This window comes from Tamandua tetradactyla, chromosome 6 (genome assembly GCF_023851605.1).
Source record: "Tamandua tetradactyla isolate mTamTet1 chromosome 6, mTamTet1.pri, whole genome shotgun sequence".
Classification (NCBI taxonomy): Eukaryota; Metazoa; Chordata; class Mammalia; order Pilosa; family Myrmecophagidae; genus Tamandua; species Tamandua tetradactyla.
In genome coordinates, this window is record NC_135332.1 from 146,875,979 (window position 1) to 146,901,914 (window position 25,936).

Consider the following 25,936-nt stretch of genomic DNA (forward strand, 5'->3'; position numbering starts at 1 on the left):
GATCTGTCAATAAAAATATTTTTTTTTAAGTGCTAAAAAACATTTCAAATAGATCCTATAACCTAACACATAACGTTACCTACCAACTAGACATAACAAGTTCATGGATAAAAACTGGACTTACTTAGCTCACATTTACTGCAAAGATAATGTGAAACCATGGCATCTATTAAAATTCTGCCTATTTCAACTTCTCCAAATTATATGCAGAATTACTTTATCCCTCCCAAGTTACATACCAAATATCTACAAAAAGTATAATTAGAATACCATGGTCCAGTAGGCAGTTCCCCTTTTGACATCCTCCAGAACTTTTCATCAATTCCATTCATATTTGGGGGGGAGGGGGGGTGTTGTTGCATGGTCTGGGAATCAAACCCAAATCTCCTGCATGAAAGGCAAGCATTTAAGCACTGAACCACCCGTGCACCCTATAATTCCATTCAATTTTGCAATTAGTCATTTATTGCCTTGAACTGGTCTCTCCCATACTGCTATTCTACTTTTTACATTTGGACATCTGGGTATTAAGAATATAATAGGTTCAGCATAGACTGACTGAAGACAACAGAATATTACACAAAACCAGAGACCAACTGCTCACAACCTTTCCCATCTAAAACATAAAGAATAGAAACAATTTGGGGTCACTGCCATCTCACATCTTATCATGTCAGGATGGAGAAATCAACAAGAGCTTATTAAACAGACTTGGCATACCAGCTTCAGAAATGAATAATGATCCTAGTTTCAACACTCAATTCAGCAGAAACTATTCACCACTTTATTCATGGTCCCCTCTCTTCCATAAAATCCCCAGCAAGAGAGAAGATGCATGATGATGATCCTGCCCTCCACAAGCAGATCAAAATTTCAAAGCAACAAAAAGATGTGTTCACTCTTTTGTTGCTCAGATGTGGCCTCTCTCTCCAGCCAACACAATAAGTAAACTCACCACCCTCCCCCTGTCTATGTGGGACATGACTCCCAGGGGTATGGACCTTCCTGGCAACGTGGGACAGAAATCCTAGAATGAACTGAGTCTCAGCATCAAGGGATTAAGAAAACCTTCCCAAAAGGGAGAAGAGTGAAATGAGATAAAACATCAATGGCTGAGAAATTCCAAACAGAGCCGAGAGGTTATCCTGGAGGTTATTTTTACACATTAAGTAGATATCACCTTGTTATTCAAGATGTAATGGAGAGGCTGGAGGGGCTGCCTGAAAATGTAGAGCTTTGTTCCAGTAGCCATGTTTCTTGAAGATGATTGTATAATGATAGAGCTTTCACAATGTGACTGTGTGATTGTGAAAACCTTGTGTCTGATGCTCCTTTTATCTACCTTAAAAACAGACGAGTAGAACATATAGAATAAAAATAAATGGTATGTATAAATTTTTTTCTGTTCTTTTTATTTCTTTTTCTGAATAGATGCAAATATTCCAAGAAATGATTATGACGATGAATATGCAACTATGTGATGATATTGTGAATTACTGATTATATATGTAGAACAGAATGATCAAAACAGGAATGTTTGCATTTGTTTGTTTTTTGCTATTTAAAAAAATAAAATATAAAAGATGTGTTCATATAGGCTCAAGGTAATAGTTAATGTACTACTTCTAAAGGCTAGATAGAGCATAGTCCTTTACTATGACAGTCTATTTTTATTTAAAAATGTTTCAGAGGCGGTGCAACAGTGGCTCAGTGGTAGAATTCTCATCTGCCATGCTGGAGACCCCAATTCAATTTCTGGTGCCTGCCCACACACACACACAAAAAAAAAACCAAAAATGTTTAAAACTTCAGTTCACATAAAAATGCCCATGAGTCTCAGCAGCAGAGCGTGTTGACAAACTCAATGACTGAGGCCTGAGCTCCAAGGCCCACCATTCAGCAGCTGTGCAGTGTAGGAACCACGCTTAATGTCTTAAAGCTCAAACTTCCTCCCTAAAGATGTTGCAAGGGTGTCAAATGAGATGCTATTTGGAAAAGTGCTTGATACATAGTAGGAGTAAGATGATTATAAAAACGTATTAAAAAAAGTTTAATTTTTTTGACAATTAAAAAAATCATTTAATTTTTAAACAATTTTTAAAGTGCTCAAACCCTTGTGATTTACAATATCAACCTCTAAATATTATATAATTCTAAGCCAGAAAGTTACACCTCAAAATTATGACTTATTACTATAACTTCAATTTTTACCAATTTATACAGTCACATAAAAGAAACTTCTGTATCAATTATAAAATTCCCTGTTCACGAGGTTTTTCAGTATCTGTAACATAAAGAAGACTCACTAAAAATTTATCTCAGTAGGATTAAGAAAAAGTTTCTCTATAATAGAATATAAGTTTTTTAATTCCTTAGCCATTGTTTTCATCTTGAAAAAAATGATTCTACTTAATTCAACACTTCATTGACACCTGCTACCAACTTCATCATAGAGGATTTCACCACACGCTTTCTCCTCCATTAAATTTAGACCTGGGAAGGCCCTTATAAAACATCCTCATTTTAAAATAACATATTATAAAACATCAAAAGGAATCACCTAAAGGGAAAAAAAAGTAAAGAAGTGTGTTTTATTGGACGTTGGCTTGAAGACTGATTTCAAGATCTTTTTCGTAAAGTACGTACGCAGGAAGTGTTTTTGTTAAGGAAAAGAGGGTACTTTTTCCTCTAAAGTAACTGATTGCTGCAGAAAGACAAATAGAAATGTATAAGACAAAATGGATGGATACTGTTCTAGTTTGCTAGCTGCCGGAATGCAATATACCAGAAACGGAATGGCTTTTAAAAGGGGGAATTTAATGAGTTGCTAGTTTACAGTTCTAAGGCCGAGAAAATGTCCCAATTACAACAAGTCTATAGAAATGTCCAATCAAAGGCATCCAGCGAAAGATACCTTGGTTCAAGAAGGCCGATGAAGTTCAGGGTTTCTCTCTCAAGTGAGAAGGCACATGAACACAGTCAGGGCTTCTCTCTCGGCTGGAAGGGCACATGGAGAACACGGTGTCATCTGCTAGCTTACTCTCCTGGCTTCCTATTTCATAAAGCTCCTTGGGAGACGTTTTCCTTCTTCATCTCCAAAGGTCACTGGCTGGTAGACTCTCTGCTTCGTGGTGCTGCAGCATTCTCTGCTCTCTCTGAATCTTTCATTCTCCAAAATATTTCCTCTTTTAAAGGACTCCAATAAACCAATCAAGACCCACCCAAATGGGTGGAGACGTGTCGTCCCTTAATCCAGTTTAAAAACCACTCTTGACTAAATCACATCATCCAGGGAGATGATCCGATCACAGTCTCAAACATACTATTGCACAGAGACCATTCTACCCTTATGAAATGGAATTTATATTAAAACATGGCTTTTCTTAGGGGGCATACTTCCTTTCAAACCAGCACAGATACAGAAAGTTGTACCTGAGTTGAACGTGAGTTTTATTGGTGGTTGTTAAGGTTGGCTAAGATTTTCAATAGTTTCCTTATCAGATGTATCTTCACGCAAGATGAGAATTTGGTTCTCATTCTGTTAAAATGACAATGTTTTCTTGGATCATTTGTTTGCTCTTAGTGAGAAGTTATATAAGATTTTTAAACATCTGAGTAATTTGCCTAGATGACAAAGATTCTATGTCCTATCAGACCAATATACTTATTGATATGTATGCTGACTATCCTCTTCCTTACTATTTACTCAATGCCTCTTCACTTTAAAAAAACTTTTTCTTTTTAAAATCCTTTATTTACTTCAAACTTTTATATCACCCTAATTAAATAAAGAACCAAAAAAGAAAAAAGAAAAAAGTAATCATCCATAGAACAGAGGCAAGCATACAGTCATACTTTCAGTATTTCTTATGAAACATTTGTTTTTAACATGGTTAAGACCACAGACTTTATCTTTTAGACAGAAAAAATGCTTTGTTTTATTTGTCTCCATGATAACTGACTGAACTACAGTCTTCTTCCCAGCAGAGGTGAGGCATTTGAACCTAACCAACCACCCAAGCTTTTTGCCTTCAGTAACAATAGCAAAACACTAACCCTTGGCTAGAAAGAGGTGAAGGACCCTATTTGTAACCGTGAAACCAATCAACTGGCCTAAACTGGGATGGAATTCACACCCTTTACGGCAAGGGTTCCATGATCTAAGCCTAACCAACTAAAACTAACCAGTCACAGCCAATCTATGATATGACCATGATAAAATAAATGTGATGTGCCACATCAAGCTAATTATTGAAGACAGTTAACAGGGTGGGTAGTTGTTTCTACAAGAAAACTGTTCAACTGATGTAAAACCCTATGTGCTCATCACTCTAAGCATTCTGAGTTTCCTTTAGCTCCTCAATACACTTACTGCTCTCTCTCATGGCAGGGTCTTTGTGCATGCTGTTTTTTCTACCTAGAACACTTTTCCAGTCCTCAATGCCCTACCCTGTACTATCCAAGCAACCTATATCCATCTGCCCCTCAGCCTACTTCCAATTCACTCTCCTGACGTTCATTTTAGATATCTCTTCTTCTGAAGCCTTACTGATTCTCAAGACTGGGCTGTGACCACCTGGTGAGGAAAGCTGAACTTTCCCTTTTACTGCTCTATAATGTTCTTATTTTTTCCACTGGACTCCACCCTCTAAGCTCCACACCAGACACGACAAGTCATCCAAGAGCCAAACAGTGCCTGACATGCAGAAGCAGCACCCAAAAATTTGTTTAATAATTAAACGATGAGATATTATTTCAATGGCTTCAAATATATATGTATGAGTGTATATATATACACACACACACACATAGTATGTACTAATATATATACATTTATTATTATTATGCATTCATATATGCATATCAGAAAACAAGTGATTTCCCCTACCCATTCCAAAAAGAAAAGGAAAAAATAAAGCTGAATTCACAAAGGGTATATCTTTACCTCTCAATTTGAGCACTCCAGCCTTTAATTTCCTCAGTTATAAAATAAGAAAATCCTAAAATTCTTGTGGTGGTTTGGAGCTATATGTACCCCAGAAAAACATGTTCTTAAGCTTAATCCAGTCCTGTGGGTCTGAACCCATTGTAAGTAGGACCTTTTAATGAAGTTACTTCAGCTACACTGTGGCCCAATCTACTCAGGATAGGTCTTAATCCTATTACTGGAGTCCTTTATAAGCAGAATGGAATTCAGACAAAGAGAAAAACAGGGAAAACAAGAAGTTGAAATTCTACAGAACCCAAAAGAAGAGGCCACCTCGTGCACTGCCATATGACAGAGGAGCCAAGAACCAATGATCACTGGCAGCCAGCTCTGGAACACAAGTCTTCAGGAAGAAGGCACTGCCTTGATGACACTTTGATTTGGACTTTCTCTTAGGCCCAAAACTGTGAACTAATCAATTCCCATTGCTAAAGCTGACCCATTGCTTAGTATTTGCTTGAGCAACCCAGGAAAACTAAAACAATCCTCCTTGTAAAATTTTGAAGAACATCTAAAAAATGACTTTCTTTCTCCTCTGCTATGCCAAATCAAATTAGGTAATATCAAGTATTACAGCCTAACCTATAGAATGATAATGTATATCAGTTAAAAGGTCTCCCATGAGCACCTGACAGCAGTAGGATCTCAACAGCTTTCCTAAAGAAAGCAACAGCGTCAACCTACCAGAAGTTAAGTGGGGAAACACTCCAAACCCCAGGAGGTGACAGGCTGTCAACGTGCTTTTGCTTTATCACACCCTAATTTTAAATAAGCTTTTGCTATGTGGAATCTTCCTCCATTAAATTTACATAAAAATCGTAATTTAAAGGTAATATAATTGACCTAAATTCATTTGCATCAAATTAAGTGCATCGGCATTCCTAGTTTAAAATTTTTTTTTTAAATCGATTTGGTTTTTAAGAGTTCTCTGGTTAAACAAATAAAGTGATAAAAAGCTGAGAAAGCGCTATATTCTGTCTACTGCTCCTATTAGAACAAGTATGAAAGGAATAGAAAAGCATGCCTGAGACAGGAAATAAAAAGCAAACCTTACCATGGCAGAGTTGAACAACAAACATCAAATGTAAGCCATAAAAGAGTATCTACAGACCTATAGTCACACAAATTAAAAGGTATAATGAACTTTCAGACATCAAATACATCCCCTCATCTTACAGATGAGTAAACTGAAACTCACTGCAATGAAATGACTTGCCCAAGACTGCATGACTTGCAGAGTCACATCACGACCTGTGTATGGTATATAAGACCTCTCAGATACACATTATCACTCACAAATTCTTTAAGAATTGTAACACTTAATAAGAAATGTCGATTTTATAAGACAAACCTGAAGATAGACAAAAAGATAAGAATTTAGCAGACATCTAAATTTAGAGATGCATTTTTTATACTATTTGGGGTCTCAGAACACTAAATCTGAAATGAAATGCTATCTCCCTCAAAACAGGTCTATCATATATATATAATCACAAATAACCTTGACATATTTACTGGCAGTGGACTATGTGAAATTATTTTAATCAAAGTAAGTAACAATGCAAGAGGTGGGCAAGACTTGGTATCAAGTTTAAGTGTCTCTGTTCTATGCGAATGCTCTTCTGGCAGCACAAGGCCACAGGGTCGATCTTATTCTACACACAAGTAAACAGAAAGGAGTAGACTCTCCTTCAAGTACCTCCTCTCTCCCTTCCTTGCTAAATTCCAAAATACACTCTCTTACAACATTAAGTCAAAGCATTTAGATGAAGTAAACTGTTTTCATGCCCTGATGAGTTATACCTTCTTATCTATGTATCCCTGTTCAGTATCTTTTCCAAACAAAAGAAACACAAAAAACTATTGTCTACATATAAGCTGCTGTCATAATCACAGTGCAAGAATTCTGGAATATGGTTAAAACTCTGATTACCAAAATCAAATATAGGTATTACCAATATCAAAAATAGGTATCACTGATAAACCTCCGGTTGCTGACACTACCCTCAATGCTTATAAACCACAAGTATTTAAGCTCAAGAGAACGGAAGCCCAGGGGTGTGGATCTTCCTGGCAACATGGGATAGAAATCCTAGAATGAGCTGGGAGTCAGCATCAAGGGATTCAGAAAACCTTCTCAACCAAAAGGAGGAAGAGCGAAATGAGATAAAAAAAAGTGTCAATGGCTGAGAGATTCCAGAGTCGAGAGGTTATCCTGGAGGTTATACTTAAGCATTAAATAGATATCAACTTGTTATCCAAGATGTAATGGAGTGGCTGGAGGGAACTGCCTGAAAATGTAGAGCTGTGTTCCAGTAGTCATGTTTCTTGAAGATGATTGTATAATGAATGATATAGCTTTCACAACATGATTGTGTGATTGTGAAAACCTTGTGTCTGACACTCCTTTTATCTACCTTATCAACAGATGAGCAAAACAGCATAAAAATAAAGAATAGGGGGAACAAATGTTAAAATAAATTTAGTAGATTGAAATGCTGGTGATCAATGAAGGGAAAGGGGAAGGAGTATAGTATGTATGAATATTTTCTGTTGTTTTTTTAATTTCTTTTTCTGAATTGATGCAAATGCTCTAAGAAATGATCATGATGATGAATATGCAACTATGTGGTAATATTGTGAATTACTGATTATATATGTAAAACAGAATGATCATATGTTAAAAATGTTTATTATATATATTTTTTTAATTAAAAATTAATTTAAAAAAAAAGAAAAGAAAGAGAACTGAAGTAAGGGGATGAAACAGTTTCCATACCCTGCAACCCTGTCTTAAAAGCTCTTCCTGAGCAGTCAGGTTCAGTCATTAGAGCCATGCTTCCCTAGCACTTAGAGGTATCTATTAGCACTTAATTCTTCATAGGCCAATTATCTTTGTATCCCAAAGAATACCACTCAGTTGATGAAACACTTAAGAGTAAGATTTCTCATTTCCCTTGTTCACTTTTTCCATTCATCAATAAAACTGCAAGAAATCACGGACAATGGGGTGGGCAACGGTGGCTGAGGCAGAGTTCTCGCCTGCCATGCCAGAGACTTGGGTTCAATTCCCAGTACCTGTTCATGCAAAAAAAAAAGAAAAAGAAAGAAATCACAGACAATCATAAACTAACAGTTCTTTCTCCCTCTAAGCGAGACTACAACACAAAACCTTTTTCCCTACCATAATCCTAAAAGCATAGTAATAGATGTGGAAAAAAACTAAGTAACCTAGTCCAACTCTCATTTTGCAAATGAGTTTTATCATTTGTTCAAGGTTACATGCTTACTGGCAGATACAAAGAACAAAAAGTAAACCCCCAATCACACACTTATTCCAATTTACATTTCATCCACAATCATACCAGGGACAAACTGGCTAAAAACCAAATAACCATTACACAGTGTATGTCTCATCAATTTAAAATCACCATCTAAGAATAACAAGTTATCTTTAAATTTGTGTTTCTAGCTATGTTATCTTAGCAGGGAAACAATTTTCAGAAATGCATATGGGGAAAAAACTGCACATGGGCAAATACTCCTTTCCATCTCTAGTACATAGACAAGGATGTCAAAAATACTTGGCACAATTAAGATGTTACAATTGGAAAAAAAAATCCTTGGAAAACCCACCCATCTTTGGAATATCCATTCCCTGAGCCTACCATTTTCCAAACTTTCCCAATGAGCCAGAAAAAGCTGAAATACTTCTCAGTGTACAGTTCCGAAGCCCAGAGTTGGTGTGACAAATAAAATATACCAGCCATTCCTGGCCTAGCACAATGGTTAGAACGTGAGAAGTACACAAACATTCATTGAGTGAGAAAAACTAATCTAACACTGTTCTCAAACTCTCTACAGACAACAGCATGGCAAATATTTATACAGGTGAAATTCAACTACCTCTTTTACACTAGTCTTTAACAGTGTGCTACTCATTTGTAGTGCAGCTTCACTTCCCTGACTACACTATAACCATATGAGCACTGATACCTGTTTTTAAAAGCTATCCTCTCTGGTGTCTTAAAAGGCCTAAGGAGCCCTAATATTTCGACTACCTGATCCAAATTTTTTTAATTCCATGGTAAAATCAAGAAAGTGAACAAAAACTACTCTAGCCTCAAGCCTTCTCTCTTAACAGGGCAAATGGCTTCCTTTCATTTCGGATTTACCAAACACACACACACAAACACACATCATGCAGCAGGAAAAACGCTGTTCTCAACTGGACAACTGTAGAACCTATAGTCTAAGGAGGAAAGGAAAGCTGGAGGCAGGAAACTGGCAAGCTTGGCCCTATCTGCTGTCATCAATTAACTGTAAGACAAAATAATGTGGGGCCTCAAGTTTTGTGCTCCTGATGATGGTGGTCAATGCAGACACTATGAGCAGCACTGTTTTAACACAAGAAACTGCTTAACCAAGAAGAGTCTCAGTAAATGCTTTCACTATTGATTTGGTTAGTTTATTTTACTCTTATAAAACTTCAACACTATTACTGAAAAACTTTTCTAGTTCAAAAATGAAAATGGTTTAAACATACCCCAAAAAAGGCTATCAGCAATCAAGAATATCCTAAAATTTACCAAAGGAAAACTGACTCTTCATGTCAACTGAAAAGCTTCTAAATTTCCAGAATCCTCTGAGGAGTCTAGAGGTCCTGGAGAAGAAAAGCAAACTGTCAACTACCCTAGAGTCCCCTCTACTCAACGGAGCATTATGAAACCAGAGATATTCCAGAAAGGTATGGGATAGCTGCTACCCTAACGTACTGACCCCTGTCTCCGTATATCGATGTTGTATGTACTTTTCAGTAGCACTCAACTCTCATAAGTGGTGGACAGATGAGCAACAGCCAACACAATCAGCCATATGCCATCTCTGACCTATATACCATGGGCCACCAACATCCGTTACAAATGAAGCCCAATTCCTGGTTTTGCATCCTCTTAGTAAACACAGAGAATTCTAACAGGGTATCATTAAGAGTAGTGGCAGCAATTGGGAGCAAGCCTCCAATTTGGATTCAACCCCTGCTTGTAATTAATGGAGGTAAAGAAAAAATATTTCCATACTTCTCCAAAGAACAACCGAAGAATATAAGATCACACTGTCCAAAGCACCAAAGTTCTCTCCCCTTCTCAAATATTCTCTAATCTGTGTGTCATAATCAGAATACCTGTAAACCAGAAAAATGTAATCACTTAAGGAAAGCATCAATAAATTTCCTAGATATGAAGACTTAAACTCCACTAGAAATGTAAACATACTAAGAGATGAATGTTTTAACTACACTTGTCCACAATTTGAGAAAAATCACTTGACTGGTGCCTCCTTTAAGATTTCGAGTAGGTTTCTAGATGCCAAAATTGGTGGTATAGAGCAATAACTGGACAAGTTCAAATTTAGTTTTGGACAACAAAGCCACTAAGAACATAACAGGTGATAAACTGCACAAATCCGGTATCCCTCTCCCTAAAAACTTTCATACAAAACTGTTTTTATCAGACATTAAAATAATCATACCATATCTTCTTTCTTAACTAAACTTTCTCTATAAAATTAATTTCCTAATCCCAAATTTAGCTTTTTCTCGAGATTTACAAAAGCCCATCATCCTTCACTAGTCACATCACAGCGGGCAGGCTGCCACACAAAAATTTCCACCATGCCCCCAAAGAGGGTCTTGGAGATGCTCACACAATGACCACTTCTGGAATTCCAGGTTGTCTGTAAGGCAGGTTTTTTTTTTTTTATTAATTAAAAAAAAAATTAACTAACACAACATTTAGAAATCATTCCATTCTACATATGCAATCAGTAATTCTTAATATCATCACATAGATGTATGATCATCATTTCTTAGTAATTAGCATCGATTTAGAAAAAGAAATAGCAAAGCAACAGAAAAAGAAATAGAATGGCAATCTAGAGAAAAAAATAAAAATAAAAAATATATATATAAAAAAACAGACAAACAAAAAAAAACTACTGCTCAGATGCAGCTTCATTCAGTGTTTTAACATAATTACATTACAATTAGATAGTATTGTGCTGTCCATTTTTGAGTTTTTGTATCTAGTCCTGTTGCACAGTCTGTAACCCTTCAGCTCCAATTACCCACTATCTGTAAGGCAGATTTTATATTTTATTTCATGTAAAGACCTGGAACACCTCATCTCCTTAACCTTCCAATTACACCGTAGAAGAGCCAATTTCTTGAAATAGTAAGTTCTTTACACTTCTTTACCTATACCACAAACACAGGGACTGAAATAATGAGGAAAAGAATAAAGCTATACCTATTAATTCATTTAATTCAATGAACTGTACTCAATAATATTATTTATAACTAGAATTCTAGAAGTCCACCATTGTATTTAATGGAATTCTAAAACAATCTCTTCACATATGCTAACATATTTTTTAATTAACATGAAAATTTGCCATCAAGAAAAATGTATTTTGGGGCGGGCCGCGGTGGCTCAGCGGGCAAAGTGCTTGCCTGCTATGCCGGAGGACCTCGGTTCGATTCCCGGCCCCAGCCCATGTAACAAAAACGGAGAAACAGAATACAATAAAACCAGAAAATGTTTAAAGATGTTTCCCTTTCTTCCTTCCTTCCTTCCTTCTATCCTTCCTTCCTTCTCTCTGTCTTTCCTTTAAAAAAAAAAAAAGAAAAATGTATTTTTAAGTACGAGCTTTTTTCCTATGAAAAATATTGTAACACAGTAAAGTAAAAAAAAAAAAAATTAAAGTTAGAGCCAAGATGATCACAACTACATAAAAACAAAAGAAATCTAGGTAGAGAAACAGAGATTGGAAATTCACCAAAATGTTAACAGTGATGTTTCTATAGACTTTTTTATTCGATCATCTGTATTTTCCATTAAAATGTTTTTTATAACAAGGAATTGTTTTAAAAATAAAGACCAAGGAATAGCTAGCAACTGAAAATGATCCAAATTTCCATCAACTAGAGAATGGATAAAAAAATCTGTGGTATATCCCTACAATGAAATATTACCCCATTAGTACAAAAGAAGAAACTACTGATATATACTATAATATAGAGGATACTCAAAAGTATTGTGCTAAGTGAAAAAAACAGACACATGATTCCATTTCTATGAAATTATTTTAAAAGGCAAAATTACAGTGAGAGAGGGGACTTCCGGGTTAAGATGGCGGCTTAACAACATGCACATTTTAGTTTGTCCTCCAGAACAACTATTAAATAACCAGAGACAGTACAGAACAGCTCCCGGAGCCACGATAGTAACCAGACACACAGCATACCCCAGTCTGGACCAGCTGAACCAGCTGCAAGCACCCCCCAGAACCCTGAGTTCCCAAAGCTGCGGCGGCCAGGGCCCCTCCCCCACAGGCCGCTTCCCAGAGGGGAAAGGAAAGGACTTTACCAGCAGCAGGGACTGGGCACAATCAAATGCCAATTGTGGAACTAATCAACAAATTCTGACTACTAAAAATAGGCCCACAGCTTAGGAGAACCTGATCAAAGCGGAGGTTGCTCACTTTTACCCTGGCACCAAGGGGGCAGGACTGACAGAAAAAGAGGGGAGAAAAAGAAGGAAACAGAAGTTTTTGTGGCTGTGTATCTACAAAGGCTTGACTGCCTCTGGATACAGCAGCAGGACTTTACAGGCTGCAACTGCCCCAGGCATAGGCAGAAGTGAGCTCTTTTGGGGGCTTATCTGGAGCTTGTGCCTTCCCCAGGGGAGGGGTGAAGCCCCACCCAGGTGGAATCCCTCCATCAAGGAATTCAGACACCAGGGCTTGGTAATTTGAAGCCATTAAAACCAGCCTACAACCTCTCCTCTGTCTCCACCATGCCCCCAGCAGGGAGAGCTTGCCAAAGTTAAAGGTACCGCATCATCTTATGCTGGTGGGACCTGCAGTCAGACAAGCGCCACATACTGGGCAGGATAAAAAAAAAACAGAGTCCAGAGACTTTACAGGAAAGTCTTTCAACCTGCTGGGTCTCACTCTCAGGGAAAACCGAAGCAGGTGACTCTTTCCTCTTGATAGGAGGCCAGTTTGGTCTGGGAAAATCTGGCTGGGGCCTAAAATATATAAGCAGACCCTCCTAAGTGTGTGTGGGGGAAAGGTACTACACAAGCAGGGCAAGAAACAAGAAAACAAGAACTGAAAAATTCTCCTCTGTTAAACAAAACTTAAGCTAAAGGTCCAGATAAAGCTGAACGGAATGTCAAAGAACAGATAGACAACAAATTCATCCAGCAAGAAAACCCTAGATGAAAGAAGTAAAAGCAATCTCCAGAATGAACTAATTAAGGTAATTAAATGCCTAGACACAAGCAAAAAAAAAACAAATCACACTAGGAAAACTGAAGATATGGTCCAGTCAAAGGAACAAACCAACAATTCAAATGACATACAGGAGCTGAAACAATTAATTCAGAATGTACGAACAGACATGGAAAACCTCATCAAAAACCAAATCAATGAATTGAGGGAGGATATAAAGAAGGCAAGGAAAGAACAAAAAGAAGAAACTGAAAGTCTGAAAAAACAAATCACAGAACTTATGGGAATGAAAGACACAGTAGAAGAGATAAAAAAAATGGAAACCTACAATGGTAGATTTCTAGAGACAGAACAAAGGATTTCTAAACTGGAGAACGGAACATCTGAAATCCGACAAGAAACAGAAACTACAGGGAAAAAAATGGAAAAATATGAGCAGGGACTCAGGGAATTGAAAGACAATATGAAGTGCATGAATATACATGTTGTGGGTGTCCCAGAAGAAGAGAAGGGAAAAGGAGGAGAAAAACTAATGGAGGAAATTATCACTGAAAATTTCCCAACTCTTATGAAAAACTTAAAATTACAGATCCAAGAAGTGCAGTGTACCCCAAAGAGAACAGATCCAAATAGACATACTCCAAGACATTTAATAACCAGAATGTCAGAGGTCAAAGAGAAAGAGAGGATCTTGAAAACAGCAAGAGAAAAGCAATCCATCACATACAAGGGAAGCCCAATAAGACTATGCACAGATCTCTCAGCAGAAACCATGGAGGCGAGAAGACAGTGGGATGATATATTTAAATTACTAAAAAAGAAAAACTGCAAACCAAGAATTCTATATCCAGCAAAACTGTCCTTCGAAAATGAGGGAGAAATTAAATCATTTTCAGACAAAAAATCACTGAGAGAATTTGTGACCAAGAGACCAAGGAAGGAAAGGAAAAAAGAAGGAAAGAAGGAAATTTTCCTACAAAAAGAAGGAAAATTAGATATGACATATAAAATCCAGAAGGCAAAATAGTAGAAGAAAGTACTACCCATGCAGTAATAACACTGAATGGTAATGGATTAAACTCTCCAATCAAAAGACACAGTCTGGCAGAATGGATTCAAATCCAGAAGGCAAAATAGTAGAAGAAAGTACTACCCATGCAGTAATAACACTGAATGGTAATGGATTAAACTCTCCAATCAAAAGACACAGTCTGGCAGAATGGATTCAAAAACAGGACCCATCTATATGCTGTCTCTACTCAAAGGACACGAGGCCAAGGACACAAATGGACACTTACACACCAATGTTTATAGCAGCATTATTAACAATTACCAAGAGATGGAAACAGCCAAAATGTCCATCAACAGTTGGCTAAACAAACTGTGACATTTACATAAGATGGAATATTATGCAACTGTAAGACAGAATAAAGTTATGAAGTATGTAACAACATGAATGGACCTTAAGGACATTATGCTGAGTGTGATTAGCCAGAAACAAAAGGACAAATACTGTATGGTCTCAGTGATATGAACTGACATTAGTGAATAAACTTGGAATATTTCCTTGGTTACAGAGACCATCAGGAGATAGAAATAGGGTGAGATATTGGGTAATTGGAGCTGAAGGGATACAGATTGTGCAACAGGACTGAATATAAAAACTCAGAAATGGACAGCACAATATTACCTAACTGTAATACAATTATGTTAAAACACTGAATGAAGCTACATGAGAATGATAGAGGGAGGAGGGCTGGGGCATAAATGAAATCACAAAGAAAGATAGATGATAAAGATTGAGATGGTGTAACCTAGGAATGCCTAGAGTGTATGATGATAGTGACTAAATGTACAAATTTAAAAAATGTTTTTGCATAAGGAAGAACAAAAGAATGTCATTACTGCAGTGTGCTGAAAATAGATGGTAATTAATATTTAAAAATTTCAACTAATGTGTGAGACTAAAGCAAAAAAATGTTTATTTGGTACAAATCTATACTTTGACTAGTGCATCTCCTAATATAATTTATATAGATAGTTGATTGAACAACTTAAGTACATGGAACTTTGTATAGGACATGAGATTCTGTTTGTTTGTCCAGGTGATGCACTGATGAATCCCAGAGTGATTTGATCAGTGAGTGGAAAAGTATTTGCAAAGTCCCCTGCGGGGAATGGTGAGAACGGGGGAAAACTCAACTTCCCCAAGTCGAGTTCTTGATATTCTCACAGGCAGTGTGGGTAACCAAAGCTATAGGCTGAGCCCCCAGTTTGGGGGGTTGTTCATATGAAACTTAACCCCACAGGGGATCGGTCAAGCCTACTTAAAATTAAGCAGAAGAGTCACCCCCCAAGAGAACCTCTTTTGTTGCTCATATGTGGCCTCTCTCTCCAGCCAACAAAGCAAGCAGACTCACCACCCTCCCCCTCTCTACGTGGGACATGACTCCCAGGGGTGTGGATCTTCCTGGCAGCGTGGAACAGAAATCCCAGAATGAGCTGAGATTCAGCATCAAGGGATTGAGAAAAACTCTAGAATGAGCTGAGAACCAGCATCAAGGGATTGAGAAAACCTTCTCCACCAAAAGGGGAAAGAGTGAAATGAGACAAAGTGTCAATAGCTGAGAGATTCCAAACAGAGTCCAGAGGTTATCCTGGAGGTTATTCTTATTTATTAAGTAGATATCACCTTGTTATCCAAGATGTAATGGAGAGGCTGGAGGGAACTGACTTAAAATGTAGAGCTGTGTTCCAGCAGCCATGTTTCTTGATGATGACTGTATAACGATATAGCTTTCACAATGTGACTGTGTGATTGTGAAAACCTTGTGTCTGATGCTCCTTTTATCTACCTTGTCAACAGATGAGTAGAACATATGAAATAAAAATAAATAATAGGGGGAACAAATGTTAAAATAGATTTAGTTTGAAATGCTAGTGATCAGTGAACGGGATCAGTAAGGGGTATGGCCTGTAAAATTTTTTTTTTTTTCTGTTTGTTATATTTTTGTTGTCTTTTTATTTCTTTTTCTGAATTGATGCTAACGTTCTGGGAAATGATCATGATGATGAATATGCAACTATGTGATGATATTGTGAATTGCTGAGTGTATGTGTGGGGAATGTTTGTTTCTTGTAATTTTTAATTAATAAAAAATTTAAAACAAAATTACACTGAGAGAACGCAGAACAGCCATTACCAGGGGCAGTGGTGAGGGGAAAGGGATTGAGAATGCAAACGGATACCAGGGAACTTTGAGGGGAGATGAAAATGTTCTATATATGTATCCTAATTGTGGAAGTGGTTACACAACTATAACTATCTGCCAAAACTCAAACTAAACACTAAAAATGGGTGAATTTTTTTGTATGTAAATTATACCTCAATAAACCTGATTTAGAAAACAGGTAAGAGTAGAGAAAGTTGAAAACATTTTAAGGTGAATGATGCCATCAAAAACTGAACAGATAATAGCACTTTTGCTATTTAGATAAAACAAATTGTCTTTAAATACACATGAAATAACACTAAATTTTAACACTTTAATATCCTGCCAAAATGAGAATGAAAGCGAAGTTATCTGAGAATTCACCAGGTTTCACTTTAAAAGGGTTTATTACCACTACACTGATTCTATCAACAAAATGTGACATGTGAACTCTGAATATAATTTCTAATTCACTGCCAAAAAGTTCAACTTAGTGGTCTCACCCCCTACATATTAACTTTGAAGAATGCTGCAAACTTTTCACATGACTTAATCTTAGCCCTCAATTTGCCCCATGGAAAATCACTTAATTTCAAGAATCCTATTTTACCACCTTTACATAACAAAATGACTGCCAAAAAAACACTATCAAACTAGAGATTAAAAAGTTACAGCATGGGCAGGCCATGGTGGCTCAGCAGGAAGAGTTCTCGCTTGCCATGCCAGAGACCCAGTTTCGATTCCCACTGCCTGTCCATGCAAAAAAAAAAAAAAAAAAAATTACAGCATCATGAGCCCCCAGTCTTGGGGTTTATTCATATGAAACTCACCCCCACAAAGGATAGGTCAAGCCTACTTAAAATTAGGCCTAAGAGCCACCCCCAAGAGAACCTCTTTTGTTGATGAGATGTGGCCTCGCTCTCCAATCAACACAACAAGCAAACTCACCAACCTCCCCGTCTATGTGGGACATGATTTCCGGGGGTGTGGACCTTCCTGGCAATGTGGGACAGAAATCCTACAATGAGCTGAGACTCAGCATCAAGGGATTGAGAAAAACCCTAGAATGAGCTGAGACTCAGCATCAAGGGATTGAGAAAACCTTCTCCACCAAAAGGGGGAAGAATGAAATGAGACAAAGTGTCAATGGCTGAGAGATTCCAAACAGAGTCCAGAGGTTATCCTGGAGGTTATTCTTACACATTAAGTAGATATCACCTTGTTATTCAAGATGTAACTGAGAGGCCGGAGGGAACTGCCTGAAAATGTAGAGCTGTCTTCCAGTAGCCATGTTTCTTGAAGATGACTGTATAATGATATAGCTTTCACAATGTGACTGTGTGATTGTGAAAACCTTGTGTCTGATGCTCCTTTTATCTACCTTGTCAACAGATGAGTAGTACATATGAAATAAAAATAAATAATAGGGGGAACAAATGTTGAAATAAATTTAGTTTGAAATGCTAGTGATCAATAAAAGGGAGGGGTAAGGGGTATGGTATGTATAAATCCTTTTTCTATTTTCGTTTTATTTCTTTTTCTGAATAGATGCAAATGTTCCAAGAAATGACCATGATGATGAATATGCAACTATGTGATGATATTGTGAATTACTGATTATATATGTAGAATGGAATGATCAAAATAGGAATGTCTGCATTTGTTTGGCGTTTTTTGGTATTTAAAAAAATAAAATAAAATAATTAAAAAAAAAATTACAGCATCATGATATGAGGAACCTAAAGATTTCCCACATGATCCTACCCTTTTTCCTAAGGCTACAACCTATAAAAGTTTTTTCTTATCCTTATGAATGTCGAATTTCCTAACATATTAAACCTAATTAGTTTTAATTATGTGAAGTTATCAAAACAGTCTATCAAAAAAAGCATTCAGACAATAGGAAAATCTGAACTACACTGATTTTTTATATGGAAGTACCTTTAGGTGTGTTTTTTTTAAATTCTTCATCTTTGAGATACATATTGAAGTATATATCAAACACATTATATGATTTAGGGAAATAAATGGGGTGAGGCATGAAATCAGACTGGTCAGGAGTTAATAACTGATGACGTTGGGTGATAGGTACCTGGGTGTTCACTAGACTATTCTCTTCTTTCATGTTTACGATTTTTCATAACAAAAGCTTAAAAATAATAATGGTGGAATATTAAAAATCAATTATTAAACCCACAACTTATATAATAAAATAAAAAATAAAAGAGTAAGTCACTAAAAAAAAACCAAAAAAATTAGTTATCAAAATGAGCTGAGGGAAGATTATTTTCATTTGATCAGAAAACTAAAGTTTCAAGATAACAGACTAGAATTAGAGATTGTTTCCTTAATCAAAAGTACATGTTAAAAACAAGGAAAACAGGTAATTACATACTTCTGGAATGTAAAATTCTTCCCTTCAATATACCCTATAAGATTTACTTACATGTAATTTGAGAGTCTTCAGTGATTAAACTTTCTTTGAGACTATTTCCTAAATAACCTAATTGTTCAGGAGAAAAAAACCCTGACCTTTCTTAATTTCATCCCATTATTCCCTGTACTCTTGTGTATCCTGTAATTTCCTTCACAAACGTCTGTTTACGTCTATGCCTATCATTTAGCCACTGATTTCTTGATTTATAAAATTGATATGCTCTTGTTTGTTTTGATTTTCAGTTTTTTATTTGGCCATTTCATACTCTTCCTAAGCAATTTCATATAATCATTTTAGTTAAGCTTGACTGTATTTTTCCAATAGACTTTCTAGTAGTATCGTTTCTAGGCAACAACCTCCATAATCAAATAGTGAGAGTTCCCATTGGTTTGGTGATATGATGCTCTATCCCACATAGCTTGTATTTGTGTTTTCTAGTATAGCACACTGAAATTTCAGGCAGCTTTCATCTACTATAAAACCTCTACCCATCACAGCCTCTGTGCAGCTCCACATCATTTCTGGCATTATTTTCTGGGTCCTACTGGGAGGACAAGGATATGCCTGAACCCAACAGTTCCTAATAAATATAATGAGCACTTATCAAAGGTTTTGCCCTCTGCAAAACACTTTATATGTCAATGCTTTAAACATGGAACTTCCTTTGATGACAGCATGTCCTATATCAAAATTGTCCAATACGGTAGCCACTAACCACATGTGGCTATTGAGCATTCAAAATCTGGCTAGTGTAACTAAGGAACTGACTTTTCAATCTTATTTATTCTAAATCTAAGTAGCTTAATTTAAGATTAAAGAACTCATGTTGCTTAGAATTTTTCTTCATAAAAGTCATTTCCATTTACAGGCATACCTCGTTTCACTGCACTTCACTTTACTGTGCTTCGCAGACACTGCATTTTTTACAAATTGGAAGTTGGTGGCAACCCTGCAGCAAGCAGTCAGCCGGCGCCATTTTTCCAACAGCATGTGCTTTGTGTCTGTGTCACATTTCAATTAAGGCATGTACATTGTCTTTGTTTAGACATAACCCTATTGTAACTTAACAGACTACAGACTAGTGTAAACCTAACTTTTATATGAACTAGAAAACCAAAAAATTCATGTGACTCACTTTACTGCAATATTCGCTTTATTGCAGTGGAACCAAACCTGCCATATTTCCAAGGTATGCCTGTATTTTTATATGTATATACATTCATGTTTTCTAGAACAGGCTTTTTCAAACTCAGCACAAATGAAATTTTGGACTAGATAATTCTTGGTTGTGGGGAGGCACCCTGTGCATTGTAGAACATTTAGCAGCATCCCTGGCCTGTACCCACTAGACACCAGCAACAGCACTGTAAATGTGACTATCAAAAATATCTTCAGACATTGCCAAATATTCCCTAGGGGATAGGGGGCAAAAGTGCCCCCAGTTAAACATCACTGATCTAGGACTAAGTCTGGATAGTCTAGGACAATTTCTTTGAGTTCTTGTTTTTCCATCTGAAAACCAGACAACACTTAACAATAGTTAAAATTCACCATCTCTTTATAATATTCCCCAGAACCCACATTATAATATTTGTGTTTTTCCATTCATTATCTCAACCAACCTTGAGGTAGGTTACCAGGCCTAATTTAGAAACTGGGGTGGCAGGTGGGGGGTAGAAAGTGTGACTCTAAGAAGCTAAATGACTTGCCTAATTAGCACACCATTAATAAGTAGCAGAACTGACACAAATTAGGAATTTCAAACTTTAAACTACTTGTTATACTATAGTACCTTGTAGGCTTATGGAATCTAAAGGGGAAGCTCTTTCAGAAAAACCCTATTGAGATGACAATCTCAGTCAAAGCTGCTTATGATTGCACAACACATTACTGTGCCAAAAAAAGCAAAGCTCACAAGAAAATTGCACATACAGACAAACAGAACTAGCAAGTATTGTAAGCAAACTGTATGCTGAAGAATAATTCAAGACAGGGGCAACAAGTCGTAGGTTACCCATATCACCTTAAAAAGGCTTCTCCTGGTTAAGGCAGTGAGCTCCCAGACAAAAGGCACAGATTGATCAGAAGTCCTAGAGGGAGGAGTTGAGGGAAAGGGGGAAAAAAAATCTAAGACAGATGGGTACAAAGGCTGGGATATCTCTCACGGCAAAAGTATTCTGGAATACCATCTATGTCGAACAGTGTTAAGAACCCAGAACTGAAAAAAAAATTTTTTTAATTAAAAGGAAGTCAGAAGACCCAAGATGTGGCCCTCATCTGCCAGTAACTGTGTGCCCTTGAATAAATTCTGTACATTTTCTGGGCCTGTTTCTTCATGTGCCTAGTGAGAGGACTTCGTTGTCCTGAACAGTCACTTTCAGCTCTCCCTTCAAGCTCAACATGCAGAACCATGAATTTGGTATTGGTTTGCTATTTCTCTGAGACAATGTATTAAACAGGAACACAGCCCTAACTTTCTGTTTTAAGTAGGAACCCAGCACTAAGTCCAGGATATTCATCAGAAAAATAAAAAAGTATTAGAGCACTAAATGGTTTCAATTCAACGGAATGAATATTTATGAGCGGCTGCCCACTCCTGCCAGAGACCTTATAATCACATGTGTAAGCCACAACATCCCAGACTTTGCATTTCTCTCTTTTTGTCTTAACCATCCCCATTCATTCATTCATTCATTATTTGGTCTCTGTGGGCCAATAATTAGGCACAAATTACAATCCAATATATGCAGACTATCAGTATTAGCAAACTTAGAAACACAAGTTAAGAATAAATTATCAGATACAACTGTTTTTCTTAATGCTGAGTACACTTTAGATGTTTGAGATATCAGACTATTAAAATATATGGCTTTTGACAGAATTTGGATATTAAAAGAAAGCATATTTGAAGAATATTGACGTTTTAAGGCCCCCAAATTTTTAACTTAACAATTTATTTGCTCTATCATACTGCCTGTCTAATCTTACTGCTTTCCATATAAAGAATAAAGTCTACTTATTTATACCCTTTTCCAGCCCAAACTTAGTTTTCACTTTGAGACTATCATAGACATGTTTCTCATAAAAATCAAGCTGTATTGTGATTGTGAAAACCTTGTGTCCGATGGTCCTTTTATCTACCTTATCGACAAACGAGTAAAACATATGGATTAAAAATAAATAAAAGGGGGAACAAATGTTAAAATAAATTTAGTAGATTGAAATGCTAGTGATCAATGAAAGGGAGGGGTATGAGGTATGGTATGTATGGGGTTTTTTCTGTTTTCTTTTTATTTCTTTTTCTGAATTGATGCAAATGTTCTAAGAAATGATCATGATGATGAATATACAACTATGTGATGATATTGTGAGTTATTAATTATATAACAAGAATGGAATGATCACATTGTAAGAATGTTTGTATGTTGAATAAAAAATAAATTAACAAAAATCAAACTATATTAGCACACTCCTTTCTATTTCCCCAAACTTAGTAACCCTTAATAAAGTTTGTATCTGTTGAAAATAGGCTGAGCTGCTTGTTACAGTCAATTAAAAAGTTTCAGAAAGAAAAACTCTCAAAAAAAGATTTTTCTCAAGCAATGCAGCAAAAAGCTGATCTTATAACTGTGCGAGTAGGTATGCAAAGAGGATCATTTCTTTTGCAGGGGAGACACAGAACAGCTCCCACCGCAAGTCAACTACTTCAAAACAGGGTCATAACTGTCTCAAATACTGCCTTCACAAAATAAATCTACATGGATGAGACATTTTAGATACAACTAGAGAGCCCTAAAATTTTACGTACAACACCTCCCTTTTTCAAATATTTTTCACAATGATGCACACATTTTATGATCTGAATAAAATCCACTTGTCTTTTTCCTTGTTTCAGGAAGTGAAAACTCAAGAAGATTAAATATTCTTAATATTACACACAGACATCACAGTAATAAAAACATAAGCTGATAAACTGCTTGCAGTAGGCATGGAAAAGGTAGCTTAAAAAAGACATAACTTGTATATTGCTCAATGAAGCAAAATTTAAAAAGTGCAAAAATGAACCATTTACCACAACTGTAAAATAAATAGTTTTTGACATGCATAGCCAATTGAGTAAACTAGTCAGGATTCTTGATACATAACGTTAGGAGTAATATAGAAAATAATTTTCTAAGTTAAGCGCTACTGACATGGTTCTGTGAACGACATTAAACCTATCCTTACTACTAGCCTGGTCTTAATACGATGACTTCTACATTTACAAAGAATCTTATGCTGAAGTCTTAAAAAGATCTCTAACAAAATAAAATCATAGTAAGGAGCACATGACAAAACGTTTAAAAGCTTAAAAGTTATCTCAATATTTAAGGGAACTATGTGACAACTCCAAATAGTTAACATTTCCAAAAAGTATTTCAAAAGTTTCACACACATGTTAAATACAATATGGCTACAGCCAAGATCAGACAAATCCGAACCCAGTGCCAGAAACTAAACAGCCCGCTTTTGGATACAAAAGCTGTTGGCCGACCTGAGGCGGTTACATACATACACTGAGACAGAGACAATATCTTAACAGCAAATTCAGCCTCCTCTTCCCTCTTTGAAGTGAATGACAAACAGGGCGTCATGCAAATTATGTCATCGGGTCACTTAGCAAAAATTTATACCTAACTTCTAAATTTGGGACCAAATGGCTTCTACATTCAAAAGAAATACAGATAGCAGATAAAGCCCTGGAGCGGAGGAAGAGTTTAAATGCCCCATTTTCTGACCCTTTTAACATTATGCCCATCACTAGATCTGAGCCCTAGATTTTAAAGCATGGTTAAATGGAGGCCTCTCTCAACCTCCTGAGTCTCTTGTTTTTGCAACAGTAAAGGAACTTTTCCTGCTTTATCTCAGTTCCCGGTGAGCAGGCGGCCCTGCAATTTGAATATCCTGAACTGGCAGGGTACGCTGGTGAAGAGATGAAGAGGAATCCACAGCGAAAACAGCCTTCTTATAAAAGACAAAAAAATAATAATTCCTCGTCCGCTCATAGCAAACCCATCTCAGAAATGTACAGCGCGTTAAGCAACACTGCGAATTGCAAACGTAAGAGTTTTCCTTTGACTCTATGCACGGTCTTCAGCTGTCAAATTACAACTCAGGAAAACACTATCATTAGAATAAAAAAGGAAACAAAAAAGCTCGCACCAAAGAGACTTGAGGATGAACTGCCAGCACCGTTTCGGAAGAGAGAGAGCAAAGAGAACCCGCTCCCCCACCCCCTGTGGAATTCATTCCCTCCCCGGGCTGGCAAAGCTCACTGCAGGGGCTCAAATTTAATAATAATAACAATAATCATGGCGCTTCCTGCTTCCCTCGCGGCGCACCCCACCCCCACCCCGATCTGCCGGGAATCGGCTTCTTCCCGAGATCCCCAAGCCTGGTGGCTTCCGTACACCCCTCCGGACAGAGCTCCTAGGGGCCGGGGCGAGCCCGCCCCAGCCCAATCCGAGCCCCAAGCCCCGCTTCTCCGCTTCTCCTCTTCCCTCTTTTTACCTTCACCATCCCCCATCCGCATTGTCTGTCTCAATTCAACTTTGACTAATATGGATTCCTCGGGCCTGGGCGGTAATTACAGCCCGCCCCCGGGAACCGAGCCCCCCATCTCCACCGAGTTCAACGCGGCTCCTCTGGGCGGGGGCTGCAGCGCTCTCTCCAGTCTACACCGCGTCCCTCGTCTACACCGCGCTCCCCCCGCATCCCCCGGCCCCAGGGACAAGAAGTTTGCCCTAGAAGGGGCCTAACCGAGGGCAGCAAGGACCACGTCCACCCCCCGCCCCCCAACAGCGGTCGGCCAGCGCGTAAACACCAGCGCTCGCCCCAGCGCGGCCCCGTGGGGGAGGGGAGGGCGGCCCTCCCCCGCTCGCCCGGCGGCCGGCCCTTTTACCTGTCATTGAGCTGGTCCTCGGTGCCCGGCAGCGGGTGAACCACGAAATGGATGGACGTCATGGTGCTTCCTACTCGTCCTCCTCCCGGGGACAGCCCTCTCCCTCTCTCGCCCACCCTCCTCCCCGAATACCCTTCCCCTCCCCAAAACCCACAACTGCCGCCGCCGCCTCCCAGTGCCCAAATGGAGGGAAACAAATGCGCAGGGGCCGCCGCCGCCTCCCTGCCGGGCGTTATGTCCGCGGCCCGGCGGCCCGGCGGGGAGGGCAGGAGGGCGGATCAACACGCCACCCGCTCCCCCCGCGACAGGTCGAAGGAGTGCGAGGCCGGCGGCTGGGACCCGAGGCGCGCCGCCGCCAGCGGCAGCCGGGAGTCGGGAAAGGGGGCGACTGGAAGGGTGGAGAGGGGCGGGCTGCGGGGTCGGTGTGGTCCCGGCGGCGGACGGGGTCCGGACTAGGGAAGGTGGCGAGGGAGATGAGCCCGCACCGCGCGTCACTGGCGAGAAGCCGTAGCCGCCGCCGCCGCCAGCACCTCCGCCGCCATCTTCACTTCTGCCCCAGTTTCTCCGTCTCGCAGGCTCCGCTCCGGAGGGGCGGGGGAGGGGCGAACGGGTGGAGGAGGAGGGAGGAGACCGGCAGGCGGGGGCACGACGGAGAGGGGGCGGGGCTCCGGGAAACGGGCGGTAAGACCTTTTCGATTGGACGGCTCAACGTGGTCGGGCCACGACGCTGTAAGGCGCGTGCGGATTGGCCGGCTCGGCTTCCGAGCCCAGCCCCCCCGGGGGGGCGAATCTCCGGAGTGAGTGTTCAGGAGAGCACGTGTTAGCTAGGAGGCGGCGGGGAGCGAGCTCTGGAGGGAGGGTGTGTGTGTGTGTGTGTGTGTGTGTGTAAGAAGGAAGAGGAGTTCTTGTATGCTTCTTATGATTTCCCTGGGGCAACCCTAATTATTTTGCGGACTCGTAGGGGGTTTTCCTTGTTTTTTCGTCCTGCATCCGCAGTTTTATTTCAAGTGGCAGCGTAAAAACAGTTAAGAAGCAAGAAATAAACAGTTTTATTTTTATTGGAGAAG

The 25,936-nt window shown here is 38.6% G+C and overlaps 1 protein-coding gene across 5 annotated transcripts in view; it reads right to left on the reverse strand.

Annotated features, from left to right (window-relative positions):
- The window catches only part of UBR5 (ubiquitin protein ligase E3 component n-recognin 5), a 152,132-nt gene extending 126,977 nt beyond the window's left edge, over nt 1-25,155 (reverse strand). For 3 of the 5 annotated variants that reach the window (XM_077167397.1, XM_077167399.1, XM_077167395.1), the window contains exon 1: nt 24,870-25,155. In XM_077167397.1, the coding sequence (XP_077023512.1) occupies nt 24,870-24,931 (62 nt within the window). In that variant the 5' untranslated portion in view covers nt 24,932-25,155. The remainder of the gene's footprint in view (nt 1-24,869) is intronic. The other 2 variants (XM_077167398.1, XM_077167396.1) reach the window with 1 other exon arrangement.
- Nucleotides 25,156-25,936: the final 781 nt, after the last annotated feature.